This window comes from Triticum urartu, chromosome 4A, assembly GCF_056163025.1.
Source record: "Triticum urartu cultivar PI428250 chromosome 4A, HENAU_Tu73, whole genome shotgun sequence".
NCBI classification, from domain to species: Eukaryota; Viridiplantae; Streptophyta; class Magnoliopsida; order Poales; family Poaceae; genus Triticum; species Triticum urartu.
The window spans coordinates 486,291,068-486,306,195 of NC_141876.1; the positions used below are offsets into that span (position 1 = coordinate 486,291,068).

At 46.7% G+C, this 15,128-nt stretch overlaps 2 protein-coding genes across 3 annotated transcripts; one reads left to right on the plus strand and one right to left on the minus strand.

The window, feature by feature from the left end:
* Positions 1-8,588: 8,588 nt before the first annotated feature.
* Positions 8,589-11,940, plus strand: LOC125552345 (solute carrier family 40 member 3, chloroplastic). 2 transcript variants are annotated; one of them, XM_048715852.2, is made up of 12 exons: positions 8,627-8,959; positions 9,073-9,286; positions 9,401-9,470; positions 9,564-9,688; positions 9,758-9,847; positions 9,947-10,126; positions 10,213-10,287; positions 10,496-10,597; positions 10,705-10,807; positions 10,893-11,039; positions 11,111-11,331; positions 11,440-11,940. In XM_048715852.2, exons 1-12 carry the CDS (start codon positions 8,703-8,705, stop codon positions 11,719-11,721), a joined length of 1,866 nt encoding a protein of 621 aa, XP_048571809.1. In that variant the 5' UTR covers positions 8,627-8,702; the 3' UTR covers positions 11,722-11,940. The 2 variants fall into 2 exon arrangements, with proteins under 2 accessions (XP_087374779.1, XP_048571809.1); XM_087518653.1 differs by lacking the exon at positions 10,496-10,597 and having other exon boundaries at positions 8,589-8,959.
* An 842-nt stretch (positions 11,941-12,782) lies between these two features.
* LOC125552346 (Cytochrome c oxidase biogenesis protein Cmc1-like protein) lies at positions 12,783-14,851 on the minus strand. Its single transcript, XM_048715853.1, has 3 exons — positions 14,625-14,851; positions 14,002-14,149; positions 12,783-13,046 (listed from the first exon to the last, which is right to left on the minus strand). The coding sequence occupies exons 1-3, from the start codon at positions 14,677-14,679 to the stop codon at positions 12,971-12,973; spliced, it is 279 nt and encodes a 92-aa protein (XP_048571810.1). The 5' UTR covers positions 14,680-14,851; the 3' UTR covers positions 12,783-12,970.
* Between the last annotated feature and the right edge of the window lie 277 nt (positions 14,852-15,128).

Consider the following 15,128-nt stretch of genomic DNA (forward strand, 5'->3'; position numbering starts at 1 on the left):
TGGTTCCCGAACCCGTAGGGTCTACACACTTAAGGTTCGATGACGCTAGGGTTATAGAGAATAGATATACGTGGTTACCGAATGTTGTTTGGAGTCCCGGATGAGATCCCGGACGTCACGAGGAGTTCCGGAATGGTCCGGAGGTAAAGATTTATATATGGGAAGTCCTATTTTGGTCGTCGGAAAAGTTTCGGGTTTTATCGGTAATGTACCGGGACCACCGTCCCGGTGGTCCACCAAGTGGGGCCACCTGCCCCGGAGGGATGCATGGGCCAAGTGTGGGAGGGGACCAGCCCCAGGTGGGCTGGTGCGCCCCCCCCCCCCACCAAGGCCCAAGGCACAAGGGAGAGTGGAAGGGGGCAAACCCTAGGCTCAGATGGGCCTAAGGCCCACCTAGTGGTGCGCCCCCCCTCTCTCCCCCGCCGCCCCCCCTAGATGGGATCTAGGGCTGGCCACCACCCCTAGGGGTGGAAACCTAGGTGGGGGCGCAGCCCCTCCCCTCCCCCTATATATATTTGAGGTTTTGGGCTGCCAGAGACACGATTCAATCTGCTTCTTGGCGCAGCCCTACCCCTCTCCCTCCTCGTCTCTTGCGGTGCTTGGCGAAGCCCTGCTGGAGTACCACGCTCCTCCACCACCACCACGCCGTCGTGCTGCTGCTGGATGGAGTCTTCCCCAACCTCTCCTTCTCCCCTTGCTGGATCAAGGCGTAGGAGACGTCACCGGGCTGTACGTGTGTTGAACACGGAGGTGCCGTCCGTTCGGCACTAGGATCATCGGTGATTTGGATCACGACGAGTACGACTCCATCAACCCCGTTCACTTGAACGCTTCCGCGTAGCGATCTACAAGGGTATGTAGATGCACTCTCCTTCCCTCGTTGGTAGACTTCTCCATAGATTGATCTTGGTGATGCGTAGAAAATTTCGAATTTCTGCTACGTTCTCCAACAGCAATGTCCAGGACAGCTACTCCATGAATCCAACGGTCTTTCCAAAATAGCACTTTTGATCCTTCTCCCACACTGATCTTAATAAGGCTATCAAAAACTCCTCAAGCTTGCTCGTCCACCATCGTGTGCAGTCCTTGTCATGGCCTATCCGGGTAAGATCTTCTCAGCCACTCCCAATGTACGCGTAGTGCGGGCACTTGTAAGCTCATGCTTTAATGCCGAGACCTCCAAAGCAAGTCGGATGACAAATCGTATCCCAGGCAACGAGACATTGCCCGCCGTTAATCTTGTCCTTCACTGCCCAGAATAAAGACCGCATCCATTTGTTGATGTTCTCGATAACCCAAGTCGGGGGGTCAAGCACCAGTAACTGGTGAATCGGTCTGGCCGCGAGCCTCTACACTCTAATGCCCCAAATCCCGCCTACATGCTCGGTCAAATGGTAGGTCATTGACCAGTCAAAAAAATCCGACCCAACTGTGTCCTTCAAACCGCCCCTATATGTTCGGGTTGTCTGGCACCTCTCAAACCTAGCCCAAGTCTCGGGCAAAAACCCCAAAGCGCTCCAGGTAGCCATCAAGCCATCGAAGCGCGAGGCAGCGGCGGAGGCGGTATCCACGACGAGGGCACTCTGACTCGCCCAGGAGTAGGACATGGTTCGGAGGCTGACCGGCTAAATCTCTTCCGACAAGGCCTCGGGCGTTAGTGACGGATCTAGCAGAGACACCGCCGCCGTCCTTCCGACTGCTGACACTTACACGAAGGAGAACAACCCCACTGGCGACCGCAAGGGGAAGGGGTCATCGAGGAAATAATGATCTCCTCCACTCTTCTTCCTGGCTGGTGGCGTGGAGCAGTGGAGTCTCATTGGACGGCAGACGAGACTGGCAAGATTTTTGCAGTGATTCCTCGTGAAAACGGAATGGCGGAGGATGGTGGCGGCGGATCCTAAAGCATGCGCAGGCGGTGCACGCTATGGGACGCCTTGACCGGATGGTCTTAAGGCCACTGTATTAGATTGCTTCGGGTTGATCGCTATAATCATTTTATCTGGCTTTAATGAATAATTAATAAAGATGGTTATGTGCATCATTCTAATACAGAGGCTGAGATAATCCTCCTTTCGAGAAAAATGTGCTATCTCATTTTTGTTTTTTTGAACATAGTATAAAAGCAAGCTCTCATGTAAACGCACATATACTCATCCGTATAAACACACACACGCATACTCTATTCTTATGAGCACCTCCAAGAGACTGAGCCGGCATATCACCTTGAGATTTTAGAAAGTCACTGTAGACGCCTCGTAGTCGTCCAGGATAAATGCAAGTATCAGGACTTAAACCCTGGTGAGCTAGGGATACCAGTGTTCACCTAATCATCCTAATCGCAGATTGGTTCGCATATTTTATTTTTGTTTATTGTGTTGAAAATGGTTTAGGCAGTCTTTTGCCCATCATAGCACCTTAAAAAAACGACCCCGACACACGACCTATGGGTTGTCACATGTGCGGTGCACCTAGTCGGCCGCTAGTGGAGGGTGTACCTAAATTTGGAGATCACGAAGCACATGAAACGGAATAGCGATCCCGATTTTTCCTCTCATATTTTTTAAGTTAGGCCAAACAAGTTTTTTGGCACCTTATGTTGCATCGTGTATGACCTCCCCTGAGGTTTAAAACATCGCGTTGGCTATACGTCACACAGCTTAATTTTCATTTTTTATTAGTCAAATTTCTCGTCGTTGATTCATGCTTTGTGATACGTGTGTGATAGGTCACCTTTGACTGAGTCAACTTGCTTGCTTATTGAGTGCATGCATGCATGTCTCCGTGACTCTTGGATGCATATGCATGGACGAAATGCATGCCAATTTCAGTGTGTATGTGTATGTATGCGCGATATGCAAGTTTTCTCCGTCTTGTGTGTGTGTGTGCACACCTTTTTCTCTTGTGTTCGCTTTTGTTTTTGTTTTTGTTTTTAATTGGGTTTTCCTTTTTGTCTGTATGTGTGTTTTTTAGTGTTGGGTGTGAGTACATGTATAAACGTAAGTACTATGTGCGTAAATTATATTACAGCTCAAAAAAAATCATTATATTGTGTTTAAGTTGTTTTTATTTTCTTTCTTCTTTAAGGATAATACCAATACCACTGACACATATTTTTCTTATAATACATCATACTTTTTTTATGTAAGTATACACATAGGTACTATAGAATATATGTACAAATTATACGAAGTGATAAAATTGTAATATTATATGCTTATTCTTTGCATATTACAAAAAGTGTAATTTTAACGCAAAATTTTGTGCAAGTTATTTTTTTATTTTCTTTCCTTTTTAAGGGTCATACCAATGCCAATAATTCATTCCTTCTTAGGAAACTTCTCTTCTTTTGGCAAAAATTTACTATGTTATGCTTATTCTACACACCCTTTGTCATAAGTGCCTTTTTTGATATATGAGGTGCCAGGTTTCTTATGGCATTGGCAGAAGTGCATTTTTTTGTTGTATAGAAATGACCTTTTTCTCACTTTTGTTGGTCTTTTTTATTACCTTTTTGACACAAGTGCCTTTTCTTTGTGTAGAAAGGGACTTTTCTCGGTTCTCTCCGTCTTTTTTGCTTCCCTTTTTGGCATAATTGTCCGTTTGCTTACCCGGCTGGTCCAATGTCGCGATATTTTCATTATAGAGTTATTTTTGATAGTCCAAACTAATTTAACAAAATAATTAAAGATAAAACTCGGGGCTGTGCATAGCTACCACCATGGGTAGCAAATTATTTCTGTTCTTGTATATTATAAAAAGGCACAACTTTTTTGTAAATTGCGTGCAATTTTTTTCGTTGTTTGTTCTAGTTTTTGTTCCTTCTTAAAAGGTAATGACAATGCCACAAATTCATTCTTCCTTAGGGAACTTCATTGTTTTGATTTTGTTTTAGGTTCATTTCATTTTCTTTCTTCTTTAAGGTAATACCAGTGCCACTAATTAATTTCTTAGGATTTTTTTGCGAAATTCCACTATCATATGCTTCTTGTTGCATATTATAAAAACATTTTTTATGTAAATTATGTGCAAATTTTGTCATTGTTTATTTTTTGTGTTTTTATTTTCTTTCTACATAAACGCTTAGTCATTCTATATTTTTTATTTTTTATTTCATTCCCTTTCTTTTTCAAGGGTAATATCAATGCCACTAATTCCTTCCTTCTAAGGAAACTTATTTATTGCTAGAATTCAAATATAATATGCTTATTCTTGGATATTCATAAAAAATCATAATATTTTTGTAAACTGTGTGAATTTTTTTGATATTGCTTGGTTCAGTTTTTTTTATTTTTTTCCTTCTTAAAGGGTGATACTAATGCCACTAATTCATTATTTTTTAGAAAGATTTATTATTTTGATTTTATTTTAATTTATATTTCATTTTGTTCTTCTTTAAGGGTGCCACAAATTCTCGTATTTAGAAAACTTTGTTATTTTGATTTTATTTTCATTTTTATTTCATCTTCTTCTTTAAGGCTGCCATAAATATCCATATGTAGAAAATTTTATTATTTTGATTTTAATTTCATTTTTGTTTAATTTTCTTCTTTAAGGGTGAAGTAGCCGTATGGATACACTTGCGAGGCCTCTACATGGTTGGCTGCAAACACCAAAACACCTTGAGTACATTGGCTGTGAAGGGCAGATCGATTCACAGCCACACTGTATGGTCGACCTACCACGTACATGATGGAGAGCAACCGGAGCGTCCATCGACGGATGAAGAAAAGTGACTGATCCAAATTGGTGAAAGTCAATTATGAGAGAAAATCCACTTGTCCAAATTATTTTTTCCTGCGACTTGACCTTAACCAGACCCTTAAAAAGATAACATCCCGCATTTTCTGGGGGATCCTCATGCAGATCAAAGACACTTTTTTTTCAAAAACGTGAAGATAAAAATGGGAGATGGTAGAGGTACACATTTTTGGGAGGATTGGTGGGTGGGATCTAAACCTCTAAAAGAGGCCTACCCAAGCCTTTATTTCATAAATTTGAACCATGGCATCTCGGTGGCTGAGGCCATTGATATGGGGTGGGATGGTTTCAAATTTAGAAGAAATTTATCTGCTGATAAACATATTATGTGGGACAGCCTAAAAGCTAGATGTAAGAGGGTGAGAATGTATGATGGCAAGGATCAGCCACAGTGAATGCTGACAGCCAACAGACAATTCTCGGCTAGATCACTATACCATTCCTTGAACAAAATTGAGGTGGGATTCCCACACAAATTCCTTTGGAAAATAAAAATTCCAGCAAAAATCAAAACATTTTTCTGGCTTATTGCTAGAAAAGGTGTGTTGACCAAACACAATCTAATCAAAAGGGGGTGGAGAGGGAGACAGGGTTGTGTCTACTATGGACAAGATGAAACTATAGATCACCTGTTCTTTACTTGCTCTGCTGTAGACTCTTGTGGAGCTTAATAAAGTGCTCCTTTAATCTGAAAACATCTCCAGATGGAATAGATGACTGTCTAGGACCTTGGCTCAGAAGCTTTGTTAACAATGAGAAAAAAAAACTAGTGCTAGTTGAGATTTCGGTCATTATGTGGGCCATCTGGAAATGTAGAAATGATATTATTTTTCGAGATAAAAAGATTAATGATCCTATGACTTTGATAAAACTCACATGCAACTGGATTGTGGATTGGTCTATTTTGTAGAAAAAAAACCCAGAACAAAGCCTACAGATGCTGGGGGCAAAGCTAATCGAACGAGTAGCAAGTGAGATCTACAAGGCATCACAGGGATGGAGGACTGGAGTGCTACGTCTGATAGGCTGAAGTAGACCGACTTCCATTCCTGTGAAGCTAGGAATTGGTCTTTTGCTTTATTCCGACGAGGTTGCGCCCTCTTGATCCCATGCCGCCTGTGGCCCAGATACTTACCGTGTTCTCTTTTATGCTCTGAACTGGTTAGACTGGTGCTTCCCTCTTACAGGGGTAGCTTCGTTTTTAGAACTAGGGTTACCTGTTACTTGAACCTGGTTTCGTGCGCTGGTTTCGTTAATGAAATCGAAGGGGTGTCCCCCTTCTTTTGCTAAAAAAAATCCACACCATAGCTTAATGACAATCCTCCTAACCATGTGATAAACAAAGTGAACCAACACAACCATCGATCTCAACCCATGTATTTTATTTTCCCGTAGCCCAAGGTAGACTATTCTTAAGGTAGTGGTAGGAACCGGCCTATGCCTAACTTTGAGTTGACGCCCCTCCAAAGTACAAATCATGCTTCCCCCCTCCTTGTCCAACCCCTCAATCAACACTAACAAAATCAGCACAATCTACTTAGGACATGCCTCTGTTTGTATTACTTGTGGTGGCTATTGTTTTTTATTAGATCGGATGTGGTGTTTCTAGTACATTCGTTGTTCGCATTGAGTTGTTGTTCACGTAAGTTGTAATCTCTTGTACTCGGCTTCCGCCTTTTATGAAATATGGTACATCTAGATATATATATTTTTAAAATGAAATCTGCACGGCTGTACAAATTGCTCATGCGGACACGGGATGCACGCATCCTCCTATCCATATGGTCACCGTCGACGGCACCTCGACGGCGACGCCTCATAGTTCCGGCGACCCGCACCCGCACGAGCGCCACACCATACACGAGCTCGACCCGGCCGCTTTCTTCCTTTCTTTCTTTCCGCTCGTCGCCCCCTTTTACCAGACGACTCGGCAGGCTCCCGTGTCTCGCTATCGCTTTTAGCTCGCTCCGCGTCGCATCGGAGAAAGGCGCACAACGCGCACGATCGGCACACAGAAAAAGACTAGGCGCGTATCGTAAAGGCTATGTGTGTGTGCGTGGATATACGTGCGTCGATCACCGGGGCCTCCTCCTCCTAACCTCGGCCGGTGCACCAACCAAGAACGGCAGAAGCACACCACACCAGAGTGGCCCAAGTCACAACTTTCTGAATCCGTGCTTGCGGATGGAAACCGCGACTCCCTGAGCTTGTTTCTAGGTGCTGCAAGTGCGCGCGGCACTGTAAAAGTCTCTCCAACTGTCAAAAGTTTCTAGCTTCCGGGAAGTGCTGTTGATCAGTTTGTCGTTACCACTCAGCTAAGCAAGGTGTGACAAATAAGTTAGCAAGCTAAAGGATCAACAAAACGAGTGCTAATCCCTACTCTACATGGCTACACCATGGTAGGGGAGATCTGATCACGCCCAAAAGACTCGACTCGCAGCCATAGTAGAAAGTCCAATCCTGAATCAACCTTCCACTTGCGGCAACAAGCAAGCCATTAATGGCGAAAATCATTGGCGGCATGGCCTTAATGTTATCCACGGGATGCGTGCGTTGCATCTTGACTCTTGCGTGCTTGGTGTGCCTACGCGCCACGGGCCCGGGTTGTCGCCAAGCCCAACCAGATTTCAATCCCCGCACTCGATTTTAATCCCCCGGGCCCCGGTTGTCGCCAAGCCCAACCAGATTTCAATCCCCGCACTCGATTTTAATCCCCCGGGCCCCGGCCCGCGCGCGCCGTCGTCTCCAGAGGTCGTGGAGGTCTGGCCACGCATGTGCACCGGATAAATGGGGGCACTGTTCCCGCCCATGCGTGGGCTCGCTCGGTTGGAGACGCATCCAACGCTGCGGCCTACGCAATATTGCATGATATATTCATGCATGCAGGATGAGGTGGAAGTTTTTTTTCCCTGGCGAATGTGGCACTCACTGCGCCACGTGGGAGAGTCAATGTGCCCACTACACCAACACGAGCGTGTGTTTTTCTAAAAGCTACACTACCCTGCCTAGTGGTAGTAGGGTTGATAGGATGGGTGCCCAGTGGCCTAGTGAATTGAATCAACAGGCTATCCTCCACTTGACCACAGAAGACAGCCAGCTCCAAATAGACCACCTTACTAGTAGATGCAGTGCATGCACCAGGGAAAAGATCAGGGTCAGAAATGCTCCAACTTTGGATGGGAAATTTGAGATGGAGGCGAAAATTATAAGTTTCAGAAGAAATCTTGTGGACTCGAACAGTTGGCTCAATTGTGTTGTTACGACCTGGGCCGGTCTTCCTGGGCTATACAGACAGTTCTGGAGTCACCATGCGTATTTTTTGTATCCCAACAAAGAACTGGCAGCCGTTAAAAAAATAGAGAACTGGCTATTTGTATTCCTACATAGAACTGGCTGTTTCTAGCCAGTCTGTTGTGAATAATGTTCATGTTTTTTTATTGAAAGGGATTTGCTCCCCCGGTTTCATACATAGAAATCAAATGTGCATTACAACGCAAACACAGCTACTACCAACAAAACGCACCTCAAAATAATGTTCATGTAGAGCACACAACAGTAAAACACGAGTGACTCTTTGTATCCTGCAAAGAAGAAAGAACTGGCCATGTGTCACGTCGAATCTGAAAACAATTTGATGTCCAACAACCAGAGCGTCCAATCAAGGATCACCCGGAGGATCAGTGCCGCTTGCACTAGAAAACAGCGGGCTCTAGTCAAAGACCGGCACCATCCTCCATTGCTGAAAGGAGGACATCACCAACCAGACGGACAAGCAACCTTTGACGACCGACCGACCGACGAGGCGACGACGAGCTGCGGTCAGCGCCCAAGCAAGTTATTTTTTAGTAGAAGCACCCAAGCAAGTGTATCAGCGAAGAGCAGAACGGGGGATTAGCAGCAAGATAGCTTTTACGGGCCGCAGAAAAGGTTGGCCCGGACAGATGATTATCGTGAGGCCCAAAAGCCTTGCGCAGGCATATCCCCACGGCCCGAACGGCCACCTTATCCGTTTCATTCAACTCCCGCGCGCGCCGCGCGCCGGCGCCTGCCGTGGACGACGACGCGGGGCGGCCATGCCTGCCTCCATCTCCATGCCCAAGGTTCTCTCGCCTTCATCCTCCTCCTCCACTTCGCGCCGCAAACCGGCACCAGCAGCCTTCGCTCGGAACCCGGGCTGCCGAGTCTCGCCGCCGCGGAGGTACACCCGGCTTCTTCGTGCACCTCCCGTTTCTTCAGGCTTGCTTTCGGAATACGGTAGAGGCACTAGAGGCGTTCATCCAGTCCAGCCGCTGACTGTGGCGCGTTTCGCAGTTTGAGGTCAAATAGCCGGTTCGCCGGAAGCTGCCACACCGGCGCGAGCTCCGGTACAAGCCTGGCAGAGTACAGCGGCGAGGGTGCCTCCGCCGTAGGATACGAAGACGGCGGCCCTCCCTTCGTGAACCTGTCCTCGTCCAATATCCAACGAACCGAGCCGATCTTACTCAAGGATGAGTTCGCGCCATCCCTTCTCCTCGCCACCGTGCCGGTGATCGCCGCCACTCTTCTTCCATCAAAACTCTTCTCATTTCTTCCTCTTCACAGAGCTCACCATTTGCAGACTGGTGCACAGTAATCTTGAATTCTTGATATGAAATTCCAGGCCCAGAGGAAGGGAAACGGCGCAGAGGGCCACTTGGAATCAACCCCTGCTTACCCAGCCGCCATGAAAGGTAGCATACTATCTAGTAGTACTCGTAATGTGAATTACCACTAGAAATCAGTGATTCTCGAGCACCTTATATATGTCTACTTACCGGCGACAGCTCTGTACGGGGCCTGCCTCGCCGGGAACGCGACGGAGCACCTCTGGAATTTCACCTGGCCTGCCGCAGTCGCCACGCTGCATCAGAGCCTCCTCCCGGTCGCGGTTCTTGGGTTCTTCACGAAGGTGCCTGACCTGATCAAGCTCCCCTGCTCACATTAGTTCCTGACTCAAGTGCCTGAATTCGATGCGCAGCTCCTGGTGTTCGTCGCAGGTCCATTGGTGGGGAACCTCGTGAGCTCGCTCCCTCTGATTCCCACGTACCGCTCTCTGACTGTAATTCAGGTGATTCTCTGAACAATCCTTGAGAATTTTTAGTGCTCATGCTTCTCTGCTGCTGAAATTCTTTGCGTTCTTGTCACCCGCGTGTCCTCAACGTGTCAGACCGCAGCACATTTGGTGTCGGCGGCAATGATCACGTATGCCTTCAGCTTCCCAAGGGCATCCACCGCGCCGGCGCTTCTCTTGCGGCCATGGTTCGCCGTGCTAGTGGCGTCCACGGCCGTCGACAGTCTCTCCCGTGTGTCGCTCGGCATCATCGCCGAGCGTGATTTCGTTGTGCAGGTGAGCCTATATAGCTCGCGCGTCAAAGCTTCATGAGTCTGGGGAAAATTTTCTCATGTGGAGACCGTTTGAATGTGTGACTGAAGCTCGCAGGGGAAGGCAGGCGGATCGCGCTCGCGCAGGCGAATGCTACGCTCAGCAGAGTCGATCTGATCTGCGAGGTCAGACATCTGCATCCGCTTCATCTCTGCATTCTACATTGTGTAATCAGTGGTACTTCCTCCGTTCCAAATTACTCGTCGCAGAAATGGATGTATCTAGAACTAAAATACATCTAGATACACCCATACCTGCGACAAGTAATTCGGAACGGAGGGAGTATATGGTTTTGTTTTGAAAGAGGGGTCGGTGTATGGTTTTCATGTTCAGACGGCGGGCGCGTCAGTCTTTGCATTCCTGCTCTCTAAGAACGACCCGCTGACCTGCATCAAGCTCTCCTGCCTCATATCGCTCTCTGCTCTACCTCTTCATGTATGAAACTAGCTGCACTACATTGATTTCTCCTCGTCTCGAGCAATATACATTAAACTTTTCACTGTTAAGTTCCTGAAAAATTCTTAAATATTTTCTTTTTGAAGATTTTTCTGGGAGGCGCGATGAACCGACTCGCCGACGGCGTCTTCGATCACCCTGAACATAGAAGCCTGCCTGCTGCTTCTACTTTCGACGTCCGGAGGATAGGTGAGACGGGTACATGCAGCTAGAAGCCTAGATAAAACTGTACATGGAGTTCATAGTAATTCTAGCACCGTTTCATGTCTGACAGTGGTCGATGCTGTGGCCACCATCAGACGCGGGTGGAGCGAGTACATCAGCCAGCCGGTCCTCCCGGCGAGCCTCGCCTACGTGCTCGTCTGCTTCAACGTCGCCCTCGCCCCCGGCGCTCTGATGACCACGTTCCTGATCCATCACGGTGCGTCCATCTGAGCCACTGCACGGCCAACTTATTGGCGCTCCAGAGATCACTGAGCTCGTTGTTGGCAGGCGTGAGCCCGTTGGTCCTCGGCGTGTTCGGGGGCTCGTCGGCGCTGACGGGGATCCTCGCGACATTCATGACGCCGAGCCTTGTCAAGGAGCTCGGCATCCTCAAGGCCGGAGCGGCCGGGTTGCTCGCCCAGAGCGCGCTCCTGGGAGCGGCAGTCGTCATCTACATGACCGGGTCCATCTCACGTGGAGGCGCCCTCTTCGCCTTCCTCGGCCTGATCGTAAGTCCGTCCGTCGAGAGCATTTCCGCCGCCGCGAGAAATGCGACAGTGTGCTTTGATCGATTTTTTGGTGGACTAATGGGGGTTTGGGCGCTCGCGCGGATGCAGGTGGTGTCTAGGCTGGGGCACATGGCGTACAGCGTGATCGGGCTGCAGGTGGTGCAGACCGGGAGCCCCATGGGGAAGGCCAAGCTGATCGGCGCGACGGAGATCGCCGTCGCCAGCCTCGCGGAGCTCGGGATGATGGCGGTGGCGGTGGCCGCCAAGGACGTCTCTCGTTTTGGTGCTGTCGCCGTGCTCTCGGCGGCCGCTGTCGCCGCGGCCGCCTGGCTCTACTGTGCCTGGCTGGCAAACCCCACCCAGCAGCTGAAAACGCTCTTTCCGTCGTGATCATGCGCGAGTGACAAGCAGTTTCGCACGAGTCGCGATTTCTTGACCCTCACACGATACTTAAGACAAGACGTCGGCACTTCCCACAGAATGGATCTTCGGAAGTTCCGATGCTTTACACAAATTTTGCATTGCACAGTTGAAGAGGTGATGAATATTTCCATGAGAGAACCTCTTTGCGACGAATCATATAAAACTGAATGTTTAGTTTTTTCTTTACTTTGTGCTTATCCAGCAAGTTTCCAGATGCTATTACAACAACCATAGAATATACATCGATCTTTGAGGAACATGATCACACTCTCTAAATCTTTATGAAATTTATTTGGGTGAAAATGAGTGAAAATAGACAATATTAACCCTTTTCTAAAAGCTTAGTTAAAGATGATACTGCAAAAGTTTAACAAAATTTTACTCTTGCTTTGCACCACCCATTCTTGGTGGGGAGAAAAACTTAGCAATTTCCCGCACGGGTCAGAGCTACTTACTCTGACGCTCAGCTTTGAGAGCTCAGCACGAAAGCTACTGCCCAGAATGGAAAATAGGTCAGCTCCAAGGTCGTTGGAGTTGAACCCAAATCGTCATTTTTTTTTTGCGATGTCGCCAAGTTTTTCTCAAAACCAAGATGCCTGTTGCTGATCTAGCCAAGTTTAGCGCTGGAATGAGTTATGTTGACCGATAGAGCTATATTTGGTTAAAGCTTCAGACAAGGGTAATTTTCGGTTAAACATTCAAAAGAGGGTCAGGTTTTGTCAAAAAGAACAAGGAAAACACTGAACAACCGAGTGCATCCAAAAGGTACAGTATATTGCATATTCAACAGAAACACAAGGCGTTTCGCAAAAAAAGAAAAAGAAAGAAAGAAAAGACAACTTTCTGGCATTATGTTTTTACAGTGACGGTTGAACAAAACTGGCGACTTCTCTGTTTTTTAGACCAAAGCTTGAAAATGTATTTTCGTGAATGATTCAGTACTTAATTACCTTTTGGAGGTTAAACTGAAAACTTTGGCCAGCTAAACCAGTTATTGGAGGATAATGCTATCTAGCACAACTTGCAAGTCGATAAAAGTACTACATGGATTCCTTGAGATCATACCAGGTTATGCATCTGGACAAACCCAAATGTTCACAAAAGGTCTCTAGGAATTCAGCATCAATCAACTAAGATAACCAGTAAGCAACTGCCAAATTCCAGTGTACGTACAGGCATGGAGAACCATGGCTTTCCATTTATCCGTGCATAAAGATTATTTGTTCTTCTCCTTGCTCTCTTGCTCATCCATGTAAGCCTTCTTCATATCTTCCAGTATTGCATCATTGGTGCTGCCAACATACAAAAGCGCGTGGGAATTACAATGAATGAGGTGTCTACGCCAATGCTAGTATGCAACATGCCACTTCAAGGATAGAGAAAAAAAAGGTAATGGTAACCACCTTCCAATTAGGTGGAACCAAATTCCATGGCACAGCTCATAACAGATTTTGGTTATGATTGTCACTTCGACAGAGACGCCATGTGGTCAGAATTAATAGCATAAATGCACTTCTCAAGATTCAGGCAAATGCACTGATCATCAAACATGTTTCAGCACTAGGTTCCTCAAATGGAAAACTACCATTGGTGACAAGTAGATCATATTCTTTGATCTTGTCCAATGGTTTTACACTCTGTCCAGGCGCTGCTCTCAAGAACTGGCGCAAGTTCATGGCACGGTCAGAACTTCGGACTACAAATCAAAACCTACAGCAAACTTGGCTCTATAAAATTCCAAATGAACCTGGTGCTACTGTCAAAGACAATTTTGTCAATAACAGCAACAGCTGTCAACAAGACAGCTTCTAAACCCAAATCGATTACCAGAAGTACACCATATGAAGGACTTGCATATAAAAGGAGACATAGTTCTGTCAGTAATGAAAAATCTAGCGTCTACGTAGTATATGAGGTGTTAGAATCATGAGAAACTCACAGGCATGAACTAATTTATCAGACGTATCCACATTGCCTCATTCTCTGTACAATATATAGATATCTTTAACATTATAATTCTGCTGAATGACGAATAAAGGCCAGCTTATTAGTTTCGGTGATTAATCCACAAGCACAATGTTTCTATTTATACTTAAGGAGCAATATCGGGGTCTTCAAAGCTTTAATTTTCTATTTGCACGAGTGAGACTCTACCTTAACAAATGAGGTTTAAACAAGAATCAAGATATAACTTGCAAGATTTGTCCAAAAACAGAAGTTTATAACAGACATATAATGGTCACTTACAATTGATGAAGACAGTTATTCAACTCTTTGGCTTGCTTGCGGCATGTCCAAACCACAGAGAAAGTTCTTCCTCGAGCACATTCGGCATATTTTGAACACAGCACATCACATTCCTTGAGGGCCTTTTGTTTCATTTTGCTGCGCAAAGCTGAAAAGAGAAACACAATGGGCAAAACTAGCTCTTTCAGATAAACAAGAACGAGAACCTTTAACTGACATACTTTAAAACATGCCCAAAATTTCTCATTCCGGTGAACCACTAGCAGATTCTACCAGAACAGAGTTCCCAAATTTCATAAACACGTAATAACACGAGCTAGTAACATCAATTCAGCTTTCTGCAGACCACTTCAACCAGCCAACTACCACTACCACTACGCACAACAACGCCTCCCTTAAATAAGATTCATAGCCAGAGCCTCCCTGGTTCGGTGAAACTGCAACCAGCCGACTACCGCTACCGCTACGCATTATTCTGCTCAGATTGCGTTGTGATTTCAAGAGGAAACGCCCGCGGAGTTCACGCACTGCCCGATTTCGCATCTGCTGGAGAACAAGGACGAGCTCTGCATTTCTCAATATTCCGAATCGCCAAGAATTGGAAGCTTGGGGGTTTGACTCACCTTCCTCGACCTTCTTCTTCACGTGATTCTCCCTGGCCTCCTGCAGGTACCCCATGAGGCTACCAGGTGCTGCGGTGCCTGATCGTGGAGAGGGGCGGTGAGGGAGATCTAGGAGAAGTTGGAGTTAAACCCTAATGCCCTTGGAAGGGGAGGCGGCCATTGACAGGGAGGTTTCCTATCGGGTTTCCCCTTTCTTTGGTGGCCGAAGGGACAACGTGGAAGAGATTCGGGGGCAAGGGCTTTTGGGCTGTTGGGGTTGGTTCCACACAGCCCAACTAAGATCCGGCCCGTCTACTTACTGTTTTTTTTCCATTGTTCAAAAAGAACTTGCTGTTTTTTTTTCTCTTGAGGGCAACTTACTGGTTTTCAAGGTACGTACGGGCATGCACAGTGGTTGATAAGGCTGTCTTATCTTATATCCACCGCGACCACGTAGGTAACGGAGCTATCGTTTCCTACCCTAGCCGTCGCCACCAGGTGACTAGGGCGAGGCGACTCTTTTCC

What these genes read in the sequence shown, in the direction of transcription:
- LOC125552345 (XM_048715852.2), top strand. Translation starts at nt 8,703, where the DNA reads ATGATTATCGTGAGGCCCAAAAGCCTTGCGCAGGCATATCCCCACGGC. An exon ending in TTACCCAGCCGCCATGAAAG is followed by an intron (nt 9,471 to 9,563) that starts GTAGCATACTAT and finishes TACCGGCGACAG; the next exon opens with CTCTGTACGGGGCCTGCCTC. An exon ending in TTCTTGGGTTCTTCACGAAG is followed by an intron (nt 9,689 to 9,757) that starts GTGCCTGACCTG and finishes TTCGATGCGCAG; the next exon opens with CTCCTGGTGTTCGTCGCAGG.
- LOC125552346 (XM_048715853.1), bottom strand. Translation starts at nt 14,679, where the DNA reads ATGGGGTACCTGCAGGAGGCCAGGGAGAATCACGTGAAGAAGAAGGTC. An exon ending in GAAGAAGAAGGTCGAGGAAG is followed by an intron (nt 14,150 to 14,624) that starts GTGAGTCAAACC and finishes TTCTCTTTTCAG; the next exon opens with CTTTGCGCAGCAAAATGAAA. An exon ending in AATAACTGTCTTCATCAATT is followed by an intron (nt 13,047 to 14,001) that starts GTAAGTGACCAT and finishes GTATGTTGGCAG; the next exon opens with CACCAATGATGCAATACTGG.